The sequence below is a fragment of the Ctenopharyngodon idella genome, chromosome 7 (genome assembly GCF_019924925.1).
Source record: "Ctenopharyngodon idella isolate HZGC_01 chromosome 7, HZGC01, whole genome shotgun sequence".
In the NCBI taxonomy this organism is placed as follows: Eukaryota; Metazoa; Chordata; class Actinopteri; order Cypriniformes; family Xenocyprididae; genus Ctenopharyngodon; species Ctenopharyngodon idella.
Window position 1 is genome coordinate 25,342,737 of NC_067226.1, and position 15,993 is coordinate 25,358,729.

The following is a 15,993-nucleotide window of genomic DNA, read 5'->3' on the forward strand; positions in this document are numbered from 1 at the left end:
TGAACTCAATCTCCCACAATGCTTTGTGACATTGTTATTGTGTCGCGCAGACATGGCCGCCCTGTCAGGCAGTTCCTCTGAGTGCTGCACACTCAAAAAGACTCTAAAAAGGTTAGTATCTAACACGTCTGCTTCCCCACGAGCACGAACCCGCTCGGAACCGCTTTACGTGATCTCTCTGGAGCGCTACGGCAGAGATGCAGACTTCGGGATCCGTTTCCCGGACAGTATTTCGATGTCAGAGAGTCTGTTTGACGCCACTATCACGGATGGAGACTGTAAGATCCGCGTGTCTCTGGATCCCGTTGTAAACAGACTCGTTAGCGTGAATAAACTTCACTGCGGCTCCGTCATACGGAATGTGGAGTTCAGCCGCGGGGAAGACAGCGACGGAGACGGCGGGTCTTTTCATGTGTGCAGTCTGGAGGTGGACAGACTCTCCGGCGGTGATGCGGCTCTTCGGGCGCTCTCATCCGTCAATGTGAGGTCAATTCCGTGGATGGGAGCAGAGCCGAGCGCAAGCCCCCTCAGAGCCCGCAGAAGCTCCTACCTGCCGCTGTGGAACAATCACGACTTCTATGGAGAGATGTGGCGGGAAACGACCCCCTCTGAACCCGACGCAGAGGACTCTGGAGATGAAATTAATGGTGTGTTCATAGGCTGTAAGCTGCCTACGTAGGCAGCATTTAAGGGAAGGGAATCGATCATAAACGTTTAATTTGGGTACCATAGTTTTCACCTACCCTCTAAAATTCTCTTGTATTAGGTTCAAATTCCCTAATTGGATTCAATAAAATTCACTGAAAATCACACTAGGAATTATAGGCAAAAAAAACAAAACAAACAAACCGTAATACTAATCACACATTTAAAAAAAAAAAAAAAAAAAAAAGATATTATAGATATATATAAGTATTTTCATTTTTAGGTAAACTATTCCTTTAAATTCAGCCTAACACCACATTACATGATACATTGTGAATGCACAAAAATGAGGTCCAGTTAGGAATCTCAACCTCTTGTATGTATGAATAGGAGTAGGTGTTTCTGAAAACAGTAAGATGAGTGCCACGTTTTAATATGATGTATGATGAAATGTTGCTGTTCATGCATGCGCTTTTGTTTCTGGTGGTAGATGTCGGGTCCACGGTTTCACTCGCAGAAGTACGCCGACGTTTCTTGAGTGGATCTCGCCAGTACCGGGGCGCCCTATGTGTGCGGATCCTTCACAAATCCAGACTGATGTATTATGGGAAAGCAGATCAGAAATGTGAATGTCCCTATAAGGTCAGAGGACAAATACAAGACTTCCTTTTCCATGCACATTTATGTAACTTATAGGAACTTGGTCATATTAAAATAGTTTTGGAAAGAATTGAATTTGCTTTGGTAAGAAAGAATCTACTAAGAAGTAGAGATGCAATATATCAGGATTCTGGACCATATCGCCTCATTTTAGTGATTTTATTGAATTGGTCTATATATATATGATATGTTTTGACTGATATTGTGGGCACTTGCTTCCACCTGTTTAGATGTTAGATTGTGTTTACCGGCAAAGATTTAACTATATTTTCTTTAAAAGCCCTTCTTAGGACTTTCTCATCTGAATTATTCAACTTTCCCAAAACTATTTTTCTCAAAATGAATAGTTGCCTAATATCACTTAAGTGTCACAACATTGGTTTGACATTGAAAGTAACTTCGTCCATCAATCTGTGTTTCTCAGGCAGAGTTGCAGGTGGGTGATGGCTCATCCAGTGCTTGTGTTGTGCTGTGGAACACAGTCTGTATGGAATGGTACCGAATCATGCATCCGGGTCAAGTTGTAAGATTGTGTCACTACAGAGTCAAGGAGAGTTACAGCAGCCGCACGGGGCAGGAATCAGAGCCACACATTGGTAGAAAGAATTATACCCATCTAACATTTGAAGTTATTACATAGTGTATATACTACCGTTCAAATGTTTGGTGTTGGCAAGTTTTTTTTAATGCTTTTAAAAGCAGTCTCTTATGCTCACCAAGGCTGCATTTATTTGATCAAAAATACAGTAAAATCTGTAATACTCGACCAAAACGCATCTTAATACCAGGTGTAAACAGGGCCTATGTTGCAGTATATGAATTAGATGTAAATGTTTGTTCTCATTTATAACATTTTGTATTCTACCTTCTTCTGTTCATCCTTTAGAGATCAGTCTTAATTCCAGGAACCCCACTGCTCAAATTACTATCATCCCAAGAACCAGATTTCTCCAGATTGGGTTTTGCCAAACCTGCCTCATTCATTCATCTGCAGGTATGGATACAAAATCACAATCTCAATATCCTCGAGTGTCTTACATTGAAATCCAAGACTTGTACAGCTCAGAGAAATGTATTATGTGATCATTTTACAGACAGGAGCTTCCTAGTTGTCCACAAGGCCACATCTGCGATGTCATCGGTGTGGTGATCTTTGTTGGTCGACCAGAACGTGTCAGAAAGAAAGGTAAGATGTTTGGTACACACAAAAAATATTCTTTCTCTTAAGCCAATAGACTGAAATATTTTTCCTTGCAGATGGGCAAAGGTCAGAGATCGAGGAGTATCGATGGCTCCAACTGGCAGATAGAACATCAGACAAGCCAATCACGATCAAGCTTTTCTCCACGTCACAGCCTGACATTCAAAGCCGTGTCTATCCAAGTACCACGTCACTGTATTTTCTCATTGTTATTCTCTGTTTCTGTGCTGTTATTACAGACTAACTGTATTGTTTTTTGTTTTTTCAATTCAGTGGCATTGCTTGTCTGCACTAGACTAAAGCTGATCAGAAGTGCAGTTGACAGAGCTACAACTTTTGAATATCTCACCAACACGTCACTGACCCAGATTTACTGCACAGGTAAATAACACGCTTACACCTTCATAGATCAGACATATAATACACACTACCGTTCAAACATTTGGGATCAGAAAAATGTTTTGTTTTTGAAAGAAATTAAAATTAAAAAATCAATTAAAATTATTCAGCAGGGATGCGTCAAATTGATCAGAAATTACAGTACATTTATAAAGTTACAAAAGATTTCTATTTCAAATAAATGCTGTTCTTTTAAACTTTCTATTCATCAAATAATCCTGAAAAAAAATGTATCACAATTTCCACAGAAATATTGATAATAATAAGAAATGTTTTTTAGCAGCAAATCAGCATATGTATTCTGTATCACTGTATTTACTGTATTTTTGATCAAATAAACTATCTGAAATATGAGATTTTACGCTCAAATTTGTGCGTACGCATGCTTAGTGAATGAGACCCATTGTTACACACACATAAGTGTTGCAGCATTATTATCGGATTCAATATAGACGGCACTGCATCATCTTTTATTTTCAGTCTCTCTGAACAGCTTGCTTTTGCTTTGCTTTTGAATCCGCAGTAAAATGAACCAAACAAACAATGTCTTACTGACGTGATCTGGGACTTCGTTAAAAATAAAGCTCTTCCACGCGTTCTTAATGTTAGGATCACAAGGAAGACAATGCAAAGACTGTGTCACAACTTGGCACTGCAAAACAGAGGCATCTCTTATTGTTTTATTTCTGGAGTAATCCTGTGTTTTCGTCTCTCGTATTTACTTTTACATGACATGTGTGAATCGGTGGGTGGGCTAAAGAGGATATGAAGAAGTAGAAGTAGGCGTTGATCATCTTCTGCAGAGGCGGTCTTTCGTTATACAGGTGCTGGTCATATAATTAGAATATCATGAAAAAGTTCATTTTTTTATTGTAATTTATTTTAAAAAATGAAACTTTCATATATTCTAGATTCCCTACATGTAAAGTAAAACATTTCAAAAGTTTTTTTTTTTTTTAAATTTGTTGATTAGAGCGTACAGCTAATGAAAGTCCAAAATCCAGTATCTCAAAATATTAGAATATTTACATTTGAGTTTCATTAAATGACCATCCCTACAGTATAAATTCTGGGTATCTTTTGTTCTTTGAAACCACACTAATGGGGAAGACTGCTGACTTGGCAATGGTCCAGGAGACAATCATTGACACCCTCCACAAAGAGAGTAAGTCACAGAAGGTCATTACTGAATGGGGTGGCTGTTTACAGAGTGAAATATCAAAGCATATTAAATGCAAAGTTGACTGGAAGGAAGAAATTGGGTAGGCAAAGGTGCACAAGCAACAGGGATGATCGCAAGCTTGAGAATACTGTCAAGTTAAGCCGATTCAAACACTTGGGAGAGCTTCACAATGAGTAGAATGAAGCCGGAGTCAGCGCATCAAGAGTCACCACACTCAGACATCTTCAGGAAAAGGACTACCAAGCCACTTCTGAAACAGAAACAATGTCAGAAGCATCTTACCTGGGCTAAGGAGAAAAAGAACTGGACAGTGAACAGTGGTTGAAAAGTCCTCTTTTCAGATAAAAGTAAATTTTGCATTTCATGTTGAAATCATGGTCCCCGAGTCTGAAGGAAGACTGGAGAGGCACAGAATCCAAGCTGCTTGAAGTCTAGTGTGAAGTTTCTGAAGTCAGTAATGATTTGGGGGGGCCGTGATGTCTGCTGGTGTTGGTCCATTGTGTTTTATCAAGTGCAAAGTCAATGCAGCCATCTTCCAGGAGATTTTGGAGCACTTTATGCTTCCATCTGCTGACAAGCTTTATGGAGATGCTGATTTCCTTTTCCAGCAGGACTTTAGCACCTGCCCACAGTGCAAAAACCACTTCCAAGTGGTTTGCTGACCATGATATTACTGTGCTTTATTGGCCAGCCAACATGCCTGACCTGAATCTATGGGATATTTTCAAGAGAAAGATGAGAAACAGTCGATCCAACAATATACAGATGATCTGAAGGCTCAATAGTGCCTCAGCAGTGCCACAGGCTGATCACTTCCATGCCACACTTCACTGATGCTGTAATTTGTGCTAGGAGCAAGTCATTTGCTGTAATATGTGCTGCCGACCAAGTATTGAGTGCACAAATGAACATACTTTAAAGAACTTGAACTTTTCTGTTTAGCAAATCCATTTTTTGATTGATCTTAGGAAATATTCTAATATTTTGAGATACTGGATTTTGGACTTTCATGAGCTGTACGCTCTAATCATCAAAATTTAAAAAAAAAACTTTTGAAATGTTTTACTTTACATGTAGGGAATCTAGAATATATGAAAGTTTCATTTTTAAAAATAATTTACAATAAAAAAATGAACTTTTTCATGATATTCTAATTATATGACCAGCACCTGTACATACTATCACAAAATCTGAAACGAGCCGTTTTCTGAGTTTGGTTTCAATAAAAGCTGTTTTTGGACTAACAAGGAAGTTTTGAGTTCTGAAACTTACAGGAGGTTTTTTATAGTACAATGATGTCTTATATGTCAAACGATCAAGGATTTCTTAAATCATGACTCCTTTAAAAAATGGTAAAAAAAAATTTGAACGGTAGTGAACGTAGACTTATTTATTTGCATAATTAGTAGAATCCACTGCTATCATTTGCAAACATGAAAACAGGCACAGGGTCTCACCCCGTGATGCCATACAGAGGTGTACGGCCCATCCGCCAGTTTCTTCACTGGCTGAAGCAGGTAGATGAGAGCAGCCTGCTGGAAAGAGCTGTGATTGGAGGATATTTCAGCTACCCACCACTTCCGGTTTCACTGAATAGCTTCATGGAAAACAGACAAGGTGAGAAGCAGAAAACGACTTGAGGATGTTTGTAGAGTTTGCCAGTGTTTATACAAAGATATATATTTTTGATTGGACCAAGCATAGAAAAATGCTCTCTAACGGTAACCTTTTGAGTTTAGTGTAGAATAAATTAATTAAATACTCAAATGTGGTGCTGTACCTCTTCAGGTCTTTCTGTGGCTAATTTTTGTGTGTGTGTGTGTGTGCAGGGGAAGCTGGTCTCATCAGTGGAGGAGAGATGAAATTAGAGTGCGAGAAGCTGAATTACAGAGAGAAACGGCAGTTTGCTATTCAGTGTGTCATCACTGCTGCCTGCTACCACCACCACAGAGAGGTACAGACATAGACAGAAACAAATAACCCACAATGTTATACAACCAACAACATACACTGATATAAGAAGTTTGGAATTGTATGTTTTTGAAAAAAGTCTCTTATGCTTACCAAGGCTACATTTATTTGCTCAAAAATACAATAAAAACAGTAATATTGTGAAATACTATTACAGGTTCAAATAACTGTTTTCTATCTAAATATATTTTAAAATATAATTTATTCCTGTGATGGCAAAGCTTAATTTTCAGTGTCACATGATCCTTCAGAAATCATTCTAATATGCTGATTTGATGCTTAAGAAACATTTCTTAGTATTATCAATTATCTATGGTATTAAATATTACAATATGATCAAATATTATGATACGTTTATTCAGGATTCTTTGATGAATAGAAAGTAAAAATTAAACAGCATTGTCTTTACTGTCACTTTTGATCAATTTGATGCATCCTGAGTAAGAGTATTCATTTCTTTAAATAAAAAAATCTTACTAACTCCAAACTTTTGAGTCGTAGTGTACCTCTGTTATATCTCTATTTTCTATTCTTTTATAGAACAATGGGCGAACACAGTATTCAGATCTTCCATCAGCTCCACTCAGCCCTAGAGTGCCACGGCAAAGAGAGGGGTATGTGTGTTATTTTGGGTTTCTGATATAAGTATTGAATAGTTCATCCAGAAATGATCAAAAATGTTCTTTTATGTCTTGCAACTTAAAGGGTTAGTTCACCCAAAAATGAAAATAATGTCATTTATTACTCACCCTCATGCCGATCTTCGGAGCACAAATTAAGATATTTTTGATGAAATCCGCAAGCTTTTTAGCCTCCGATAGACTGCAACGTTATTACCACTTTCAAGGTCCAGAAAGGTAGTAAAGACATCGTTAAAATAGCCCATGTGACTACAGTGGTTCAACCTTAATGTTATGAATCAATGAGAATACTTTTTGTGTGCAAAAAAAAAAATTACTACCTTTCTGGGCCTTGAAAGTAGTAATAACGTTGCAGTCGATGGCGGGGTCAGAAAGCTCTTGGATTTCATCAAAAATATCTTAATTTGTGTTCCGAAGATGAACGAAGGGCTTACGGGTTTAGAACGACGTGAGGGTGAGGGTAAAATTTCATTTTTGCTTGAACTAACCCTTTAACACAGAAGCAGAAGTGTGAATGAGATTTGATATCAGCTTGACAGCATCTGTTCCCCTTCACTGTCATTGCATGGAAAAGAGCAGCTAAACCTCTTCCTTTGATTTTTCTAAGAAAAACAAGAATATGAGACCTTTATTACATTTTCATTACTAGGTGAACTGTCCCTTAATGTTCATTTATAACTGTTTTTACCACAGGTCTGAACCTCACAGGACACCCGTGAAGCGGAAACTTTTCAGCAGTGCTAGCCCTAGAAAGAGGTAAGAATGTGTTTCTGTCTGATACAGAAGTACTGCTGTTATTGAGTGGAGAATAATAATTCACTCTTTCTCAGGTTGGTACCACCCCTGCAACCATTTGCAACAGAGGATGACGCAGAGAGGGGTAAGAGAATGCAGTGGCGTTGTTAACCAATTACACAAACCATACAAATTCACAGGTATTCTTGGGCGTAAACTCACAGATTTTCAACCTGCTTTGTATTGTGACCGTGTCGGAAGTAATTGAACAATGTTTACTCGTTCTCCATCTTACCTGGACTGAGAAAGTTCTGTTTATTTGTCAGCAAAAGTCTTTTGACAGCTCCATGGCTTTTGTGAAAACAACTGATTGTACTTCCACATTTTTGTATCCCCTGCAAATTTGCATTGAATTTCTAGTGAAAGATCCGTGTGTCTTTGTGCCCTGTAGATTTTTCTCTGTTTGATGGTGCCATGGAGTTTCTAGTCGGAGAACAGGACGATGATAGTAATGATGAAGATGATGACGAAGAGTTCTCGACGCCGCCCACTAGTCCCATGACCTCACGCCTGGGACTGACACGTGTTGCCATTGAAACTCGGCCACGGGTTTTTTGTTATGAGCGACGACATGTTCAGGCTGTTGCTGTGGGGATGCAGGTTAACAACTTTCACAAGCTCCTCCCACAGAGAGAGCTGGAGTCATTTAGCCCCGCCTCCTGCTACACAGGCTACTTCACTCTGACAATGAGAGGTGCACATTCGAAACACAATTTTGTTCGTTTGTTTTTTGCATGAACAGTGTGAAGTCAAAGTGTCAGTCACAGCGTGTTTGTAGTATTGTGATTTAAAATGTTTTTATTTCCCTTGTTTGCATAGCTTTATCAGATGGAGTGATGCTTGATGTTCTTTTTCTGCCTGCTGCCCCGGGAAACTTGCACTGGATGCCCCTCCCCCTTTCACATGATAACTCCTGGGAGTCTATCCTATCACACGGAGGGTTTTCACCACATGCCCTGCCCCCAAGCCCCGGTAAATATGTATATATTACATATTTATTTATTTGGAATGAATTTCAATGTAAAAACACATTGTTCATTAATACATTAACACAAAAATTGTAAAATTTATCTAATTTGATAATGCTTTCAGATAATAAATGTAGTAGTACACTCTTAGATGGGGTTCTATATAGAACCCTAGAGTTCTTGACTCAATTTTAAAGAACACTTTATGCCAAAAGATTCTATATAAGGAGAATTTCTCTTAAATAATTACATATGTTCATTTAACTGGTTATTTAATTTATATATAAGCATTTTATTTTATTTATCATTTTTATTTCTTGTGTGTAATAAAATAGCTAAAAATTTTAAATCTGGTTTCTCTTTCTTCTCCAACAGCTGACATGATCGCCACTGCAAATCAGTTGACCAATCAAAGACTACTGTGTGTGTTAGATGCATGTGCACTAGGAGCAGAGAAGCTGGAATTGGTACTAAATCGTGCATTTCCTTTACGATAGAAGCATTCTGGAGATGGAAGGACACATTGATATAAAACAAGTTTGTATGATTTTATATAGCTGTTGTAAACAGAATCACCCTTGATTTATGTGTATATATATATATATATATATATACACACACACACAAAAATCAAGGGTGATATATACACACATTATTTATATATATATTTATTTATTTAAACAACAAAATATGTTTTTTTATTTTTTGAGTATGGTTACATGAGGTTTACTATCCATGGTAATAAAATTTTACCACACAATCTTGTTGCTTCACTGAAGGACTGGCTGTGGTGCATGATACTCAAAGGTTCAAGACTTTGTCATTTTCATAAACAATCTCGCCTTTGATTATGACATATCTGATGAGCTCCTGATGGCCCCCGAATTGGTAGACCAGATGTTCCCACCTGCAGCAGAGGGAAAGAACTCAAATTATAACAACCTCCTTAACAAGTCCCATCAAGCACCAGTCACAATCTGAATCTCAACAACTGATTTCATATATTAAACCGTTTTTATGCCTTATTCAAACAACTTGTGATAATTGTTGGGGAAACCTACTTTTAAAAGTAATGCATTACAATATTGAGAAAAAGTAACTAATTGCGTTTAGTTACTTTTTATGGGAAGTAATGTGTTATGTTACTTTTGCTTTTTTTCACCGGGCCTGGGCTTGTCTGTCTGTTTTATATAAAAAAAAAAACTTTCTGTTTTTTGGCAAATGTAAAGGCCCTTTCACACCAAAAGTGAAATAATGCAAGAGAAGAAAGTCAATAGTCAGCAATGAAAACAAAAAAAAAGAATATGGTTCTGGTTGATGAACCATTTCATATGGTTGAACTGGATCATCAAAGGTCAGCAGCAAAGACATTAGTTAATAAAGTGAGATTAAATACATAAAGTATATTTGTGTTATTTAACATTTAATTACTGCAGGTTTGTGGAATATTCTGAGTTTGCATTTCACTGTTTTATTTATTTTGAGAAAAACTGAATCTGTTTTTGTGCAAGTGAGATGAGTAAATGCATGTTCACATTTAGTCTAGAGCAGGGGTCTTCAACTCCGGACGTCGAGATCCACTTTCCTGCAGAGTTTAGCTCCAACCCTAATCAAACACACCTGAACAAGCTAATCAAGGTCTTCAGGTATACTATAAAGTTGCAGGTAGGTGTGTTTAAAGGCGTAGTTCACCCAAAAATGAAAATAATGTCATTAATTACTCACCCTCATGCCGTTCCACACTCGTAAGACCTTCGTTAATCTTCGGAACACAAATTAAGATACTTTTGTTGAAATCCGATGGCTCAGTGAGGCCTGCATAGCCAGCAATGACATTTCCTCTCTCAAGATCCATTAATGTACTAAAAACATATTTAAATCAGTTCATGTGAGTACAGTGGTTCAATATTAATATTATAAAGCAATGAGAATATTTTTGGTGCACCAAAAAAACAAAATAACGACTTATTTTGTGATGGCCGATTTCAAAACACTGCTTCAGGAAGCTTTGGAGCATAATGACTCAGCGTATCGAATCATGATTCGGATCGCGTGTCAAACCGCCAAACTGCTGAAATCATGTGACTGTGGCGCTCTGAACCTCTGATTCGACACGCTGATTCATTATGCTCCGAAGCTTCCTGAAGCAGTGTTTTGAAATCGGCCATCACTATATAAGTCGTTATTTTGGTTTTTTTTGGCGCACCAAAAATATTCTTGTCACTTTATAATATTAATATTGAACCACTGTACTCACATGAACTGATTTAAATATGTTTTTAGTACCTTTATGGATCTTGAGAGAGGAAATTGCTCCCTATGTAGGCCTCACGGAGCCATCAGATTTAAACAAAAATATCTCAATTTGCGTTCCGAAGATTAACGAAGGTCTTACAGGTGTGGAATGACATGAGGGTGAGTAATGAATGACAGAATTTTCATTTTTGGGTGAACTAACCCTTTAATCCAGGTTGCAGGAAAGTAGATCTTGAGGTCCAGAGCTAGAGCTACAATAACCATCATGTTTACACAGCGCACACAACACCTATGCACTTACTCATGATTTCTCTAAACAAGGGGACCAGAGAGGTGTCAGTCAATAAATGGGACTCAGATATTTTGTTGTAAATTTGAAAGTAATGTATTACTTGTTACTTGAAAAAAAGTAATCTGATTACGTAACTTGTGTTACTTGTAATGCGTTACCCTCAACACTGCTTGTGAACAAGAATTCAGCAGTTGCCCCTTTAGATCTCTAGCTTCTGTATGCGTGTGATCTAACCGTGGAGCATTGGTGATCACAAGGTCTCCCTGTTTCCCGATTTCAAGCGACCCATGCGTATGTGAACGGTTGAGAGCGTAGGCTGCGTTTATAGTGCTTGCAGCCAAAGCTTCTGGCATAGACATCTTCATCATTACACAGGCCAAGTGCATCACCATAGGCTAATAAACAAACACAGACAAAATGGAATTATATGAAGTGATCAGGTCAAATTTCTACAGGCAACATTTGTTCATTAATACAAAAGTTTGTGTGTTATGGTCACCATTGAGCAGCAGTAGGCATTGGGGTTGAAGTCACTGCCCAGGGCCACTATGACTCCAGCATCAAGCATATCTCTCGCACGTGGTGGAGAAAGCCTTTAACAGACACAAGGAGAATCAAATCCGTGATCTCTTTTATTGCATTGAATTATTTTATTGCATTGATAATTGACAGGACAGTGAAGTAAAAGGAAAGGGAAGGTGAGAACATCAACATTGTGGTTATTTACCTTAATATATAGGCAGTGGTGGGTAGGAGGACAGCTGATGTTTTAGCTGTTGCTATGGCAGCGATTCCATCATCTGTCACTTCTTCTAAATGGCTGATGGCTAAAGCGCCAAGTTCTGCCCCGAGCTGAAGACAAAGAGGAGACACAGATGATGTAAGAACAACACCATTTGAATGTTTAAGCATGTATGCAAGAAACTATGTGAATATGCCAACATACATGTGCCGAGTTCATGGGATGGAGTTCATCGCCATGAAAATTGATGTTGAGGCCCATGTCTTTGCCAGCCTGGAGTATGCAACGTGTAGAGTTCAGATCGAACACACCTTTCTCACAAAATACATCAATGTTGTCCACCTGCAGATCACCGGAAGCAGTTAGCTTTTTTATCTTGGGCAACTGCACTGCCACAATGTCCTGAGTGGCTTCTTCCATAGTTTTTCCTCTGAACACACAAAGAAAATAAAACATATGAAAATTAAGAGTTGTTTACACTACTGTTCACTGTTCAAATTTGGGGTCATTATGATTTTTTATTGTTTTTGAAAGTCTCTTGGTCACCAAGGTTGCATTTATGTGATCGATTAAAATGGTAATACTATGAAATATCATTACAATGTAAAAACTGTTTTATATTCTAATATTTTTTTAAATAAAATGTATTCCTGTGATCAAAGCTGAATTTTCAGCATCATTACTCCAGTCTTCAGTGTCACATGATCTTTCAGAAATCACTCTAATATGCTGATTTGATGCTCAAGACACATTTCTCATTATCTATCTATCTATCTATCTAGTTAAAATACTTGTTAACTTCAACATTTATAAACTTTTCTTTTTTAGTTAATATCTGAACAAGTGTGTGTATTTAATTTATTCAGAAACTTTAGGATTGGCAAGAATCAATTTAAAGGGTTAGTTCATCCAAAAATGAAAATTCTGTCATTAATTACTCACCCTCATGCCCAGAAAGCTACTAAAGATGTATTTAAAACAGTTCATGTGACTACAGTGGTTCAACCTTAATGTAATGAAGCGACGAGAATACTTTTGTGTGCCAAAAAAACAAAATAACCACTTTATTCAACGGTATCTAGTGATGGGTGACTTCAAAACACTGCTTCATGAAGCTTTGAAGCTTTACAAATCTTATGTTTCGAATCAGTGGTTCGGAGCGTGTATCAAACTGCCAAAGTCACTCCCCCCAGTGGTGAACCATTGAAATTTCGAAACACTTACGACATAATGAAGCCTCATTTACTGCAATCACGTACACGTACACATACATGCTCCGAACCACTGATTCGAAACAAAAGATTCGTAAAGCTCTGAAACTTCATGAAGCAGTGTTTTGAAATCGCCCATCACTAGATATTGTTGAATAAAGTCATTATTTTATTTTTCTTGGTGCACAAAAAGTATTCTCGTCGCTTCATAATATTAAGGTTGAACCACTTTAGTCACATGAACTGTTTTAAATGCGTCTTTAGTAGCTTTCTGGGCATTGAAAGTGTTAATTGTCTTGCTGGCAATGCAGGCCTCACTGAGCCATCGAATTTTATGAAAATATCTTAATTTGTGTTCTGAAGATGAACGAAGGTCTTACGGGTGTGGAATGACATGAGGGTGAGTAATTAATGACAGAATTTTCATTTTTGAGTGAACTAACCCAAGGACTAAAATAAACTACAATAACTGTGTATGACAAAATCTTTTTGTAAAGAGTGTGTACTTGGGTACTGCGTGGGCTCCACAGTATGTTGCTGATATCCCGATTGGCAGTGACTTTCTCGCTGAATTGATAACCCTCAGCATCTTGAGTTCAGTGTCCAACTCAAGTCCATATCCGCTCTTACACTCCACCAGCGTGGTTCCTGCTCTCATCATGCGCTCCAGACGGCTCTTTAACCCATCTAATAGATGTTGTTCGGTTGCTGAGCGAGTGTGTGCCACTGTGAAATGAATTCCACCTCCTGCTTCATGCACTTCCATGTATGTGGCACCAGCCAGCTGTACACAGAACAAGATGCTTTGATATTAAGATACTTGTTCAGATATCTTCTCTAACACCAAGACTTACAAAATGCAAAGGGAGAGATAAATTGAACTAAATGAGAGCAAAACCTTCATGGCAAACTCATGCACTCTGTCTCCAGCCCACACTGGATGTGTGTGTGCATCTACCAGACCTGCAAAATTAAGATTCTTTAATAAAAATTGTCAGCAGAAGGGGTCAAACTGTTTATTTTGGGTGGAAGATGTAACACTTACCAGGGAGAACACACATGCCGGAAGCATCCAGAACACTGTCAAACTTTGCTCCTTTGAACTGAGACTCAATGATGTCTGCCGATCCAACAGCTTTAATAAGTCCATCACTACACACACACACACACACACATTGCTAAATGAGCACATACCATGAACTTAAATTGTTATTTTAAAAAGTTATTTATAATTACGAGAGACTAACCCAAACCATAACAAAATATATTTTTTTGAATTAAAAACACTGGTAACACTTTACAATGAGGAGTTATTATGCATTAGCTAACATGAACTAAAAATTATAAATATTTTTTTAAAGCATTTATTAATATTTGTTAACATTAGTTGGTAAAGATCTAATTATTAATTGTTTGTTCATGTTAGTTCACAGTGCATTAATCAATGTTAACAAATGTAACTTTGGATTAAAAAAGGTATTAGTAAAAGTTGTAATTACCATTGACTAAATGCTGTAGAAGTATTGTTTATTGTTAGTTCATGTTAACTGCATAGTAATGTTAATAAAAGACACTTTAACAAAACTTTAGATTTACTAGGATCTTTGTGGACATTAACTCTTTTCTGTGGACAATTTTGTACCTAAAGTATTTTTAATACAACACCGTGCAAAAATGAATCTCTCTTTGAGGGAGCCATGAATCCTATATTATTTTTTTTTAATTGTAAATATTAATTTTTTAAATAAAAAAATGGCTAATTGTTTACAAAGGGACAATAAATATCACATATATGATCTTTTGCGTTTTGCAAGCGTTTATTTACATGCTGAATTTAGCAGGCAATAAATAACAGACAGACCATCAGTAATATAAAGAATTAATCTTACTTACTGTCCAATCACCACACTGCCATTCTCAACGACAGCCAGAGTCTGCATCCCATTCCTGGTGAGATACTTTTCACCATTTCTACAAACTAAGACCACTTGTGTTGCATTCTTGACCAAAAGTCTAAAACTGTTTGCAGACATTGTTAGTATAACTTTGCTGTTAGTGTTTTAGAGAAGAGCTTAGGGATGAAAGAGTAGGTAAATATTTAGCAAAGCAAAAATTAGATAACATGGCCGAAGGTCGGAGGGGAAACTGGTAGATAAATTACCAATGGTCAGTCAGTAAAGGAGGAGCTCATGTTAAGATTCAGCCGATTCTGTATAAGGAAAACAAACGTTATCTTCGTTGTGCTTCTTACTTCGAACCGAATGCAATGATATCCTGCATTCTGTGAATGCACTTCCGATTCATTAAAGGATTAGTTCACTTTCAAATGAAAATTACCCCAAGCTTTAGGCTACTCACCCTCAAGCCATCCTCCTATGTGTATATGACTTTCTTCTTTCTGATGAACACAATCGGAGAAATATTAATAAATATCCTGAAGCATCCAAGCTTTATAATGGCGGTAAGCGTTACCAAACGATTATGAGCTAAGTATCCACATCCATCCATCATAAACGTACTCCACACGGCTCCGGAGGGGTTAATAAAGGCCTTCTGAAGCGAAACGATGCGTTTGTGTAAAAAAAAATCCACATTTAACATGTTATTAAGTAAAATATGTAGCTTCCGCCAGACCACCTTCCGTATTCAAGTTACGAAGAAAGTGTAAACTGGCGTTGCGTCAGTTACACTTTTTCCGTAAGGGGAAAAAAAAAAGCTAGATATTTTACTTAATAACTTGTTAAATATGGATTTTTTTTTTCTTTTTTTTTTTTTTTTACATAAACGCAACGCTTCGCTTCAGAAGGCCTATATATTGGGATAACCTTAATGTGCCGATTGATTTGTTTTTATGCATAACTCAATATGCAATATCCATATGCAGAATTATCACATCAGTATAGAGAGAAGATGCAGCGCATGTTAGAGAGTGTAAAGTTTGTCAGCTTTATTATAGTTCATCCATTGATGCTCTATTGCTGTTCAGTTTAAGACTACATTGAGTTGCTGTGTGCATAAATATCAAGTAA

At 37.4% G+C, this 15,993-nt stretch overlaps 2 protein-coding genes across 2 annotated transcripts; one reads left to right on the plus strand and one right to left on the minus strand.

The window, feature by feature from the left end:
• Positions 1-18: 18 nt before the first annotated feature.
• Positions 19-9,057, plus strand: si:ch73-71d17.2 (RPA-related protein RADX). Its single transcript, XM_051898920.1, is given in 16 exon segments — positions 19-647; positions 1,136-1,287; positions 1,730-1,901; positions 2,192-2,233; positions 2,236-2,299; positions 2,400-2,491; positions 2,563-2,688; positions 2,780-2,887; positions 5,532-5,705; positions 5,918-6,042; positions 6,600-6,673; positions 7,394-7,456; positions 7,531-7,580; positions 7,887-8,189; positions 8,315-8,467; positions 8,839-9,057. Coding segments are annotated over 16 exon segments (2,415 nt in total). The 5' UTR covers positions 19-52; the 3' UTR covers positions 8,961-9,057.
• Positions 9,058-9,115: 58 nt separating this feature from the next.
• On the minus strand, positions 9,116-15,084 carry amdhd1 (amidohydrolase domain containing 1). Its single transcript, XM_051898921.1, has 9 exons — positions 14,858-15,084; positions 14,010-14,116; positions 13,863-13,927; positions 13,471-13,748; positions 11,958-12,183; positions 11,739-11,863; positions 11,511-11,604; positions 11,246-11,406; positions 9,116-9,370 (listed from the first exon to the last, which is right to left on the minus strand). Exons 1-9 carry the CDS (start codon positions 14,995-14,997, stop codon positions 9,265-9,267), a joined length of 1,302 nt encoding a protein of 433 aa, XP_051754881.1. The 5' UTR covers positions 14,998-15,084; the 3' UTR covers positions 9,116-9,264.
• Between the last annotated feature and the right edge of the window lie 909 nt (positions 15,085-15,993).

What these genes read in the sequence shown, in the direction of transcription:
- amdhd1 (XM_051898921.1), bottom strand. Translation starts at nt 14,997, where the DNA reads ATGTCTGCAAACAGTTTTAGACTTTTGGTCAAGAATGCAACACAAGTG. An exon ending in GGCAGTGTGGTGATTGGACA is followed by an intron (nt 14,117 to 14,857) that starts GTAAGTAAGATT and finishes GTGTGTGTGTAG; the next exon opens with TGATGGACTTATTAAAGCTG. An exon ending in TGCATGAGTTTGCCATGAAG is followed by an intron (nt 13,749 to 13,862) that starts GTTTTGCTCTCA and finishes TTCTGTGTACAG; the next exon opens with CTGGCTGGTGCCACATACAT.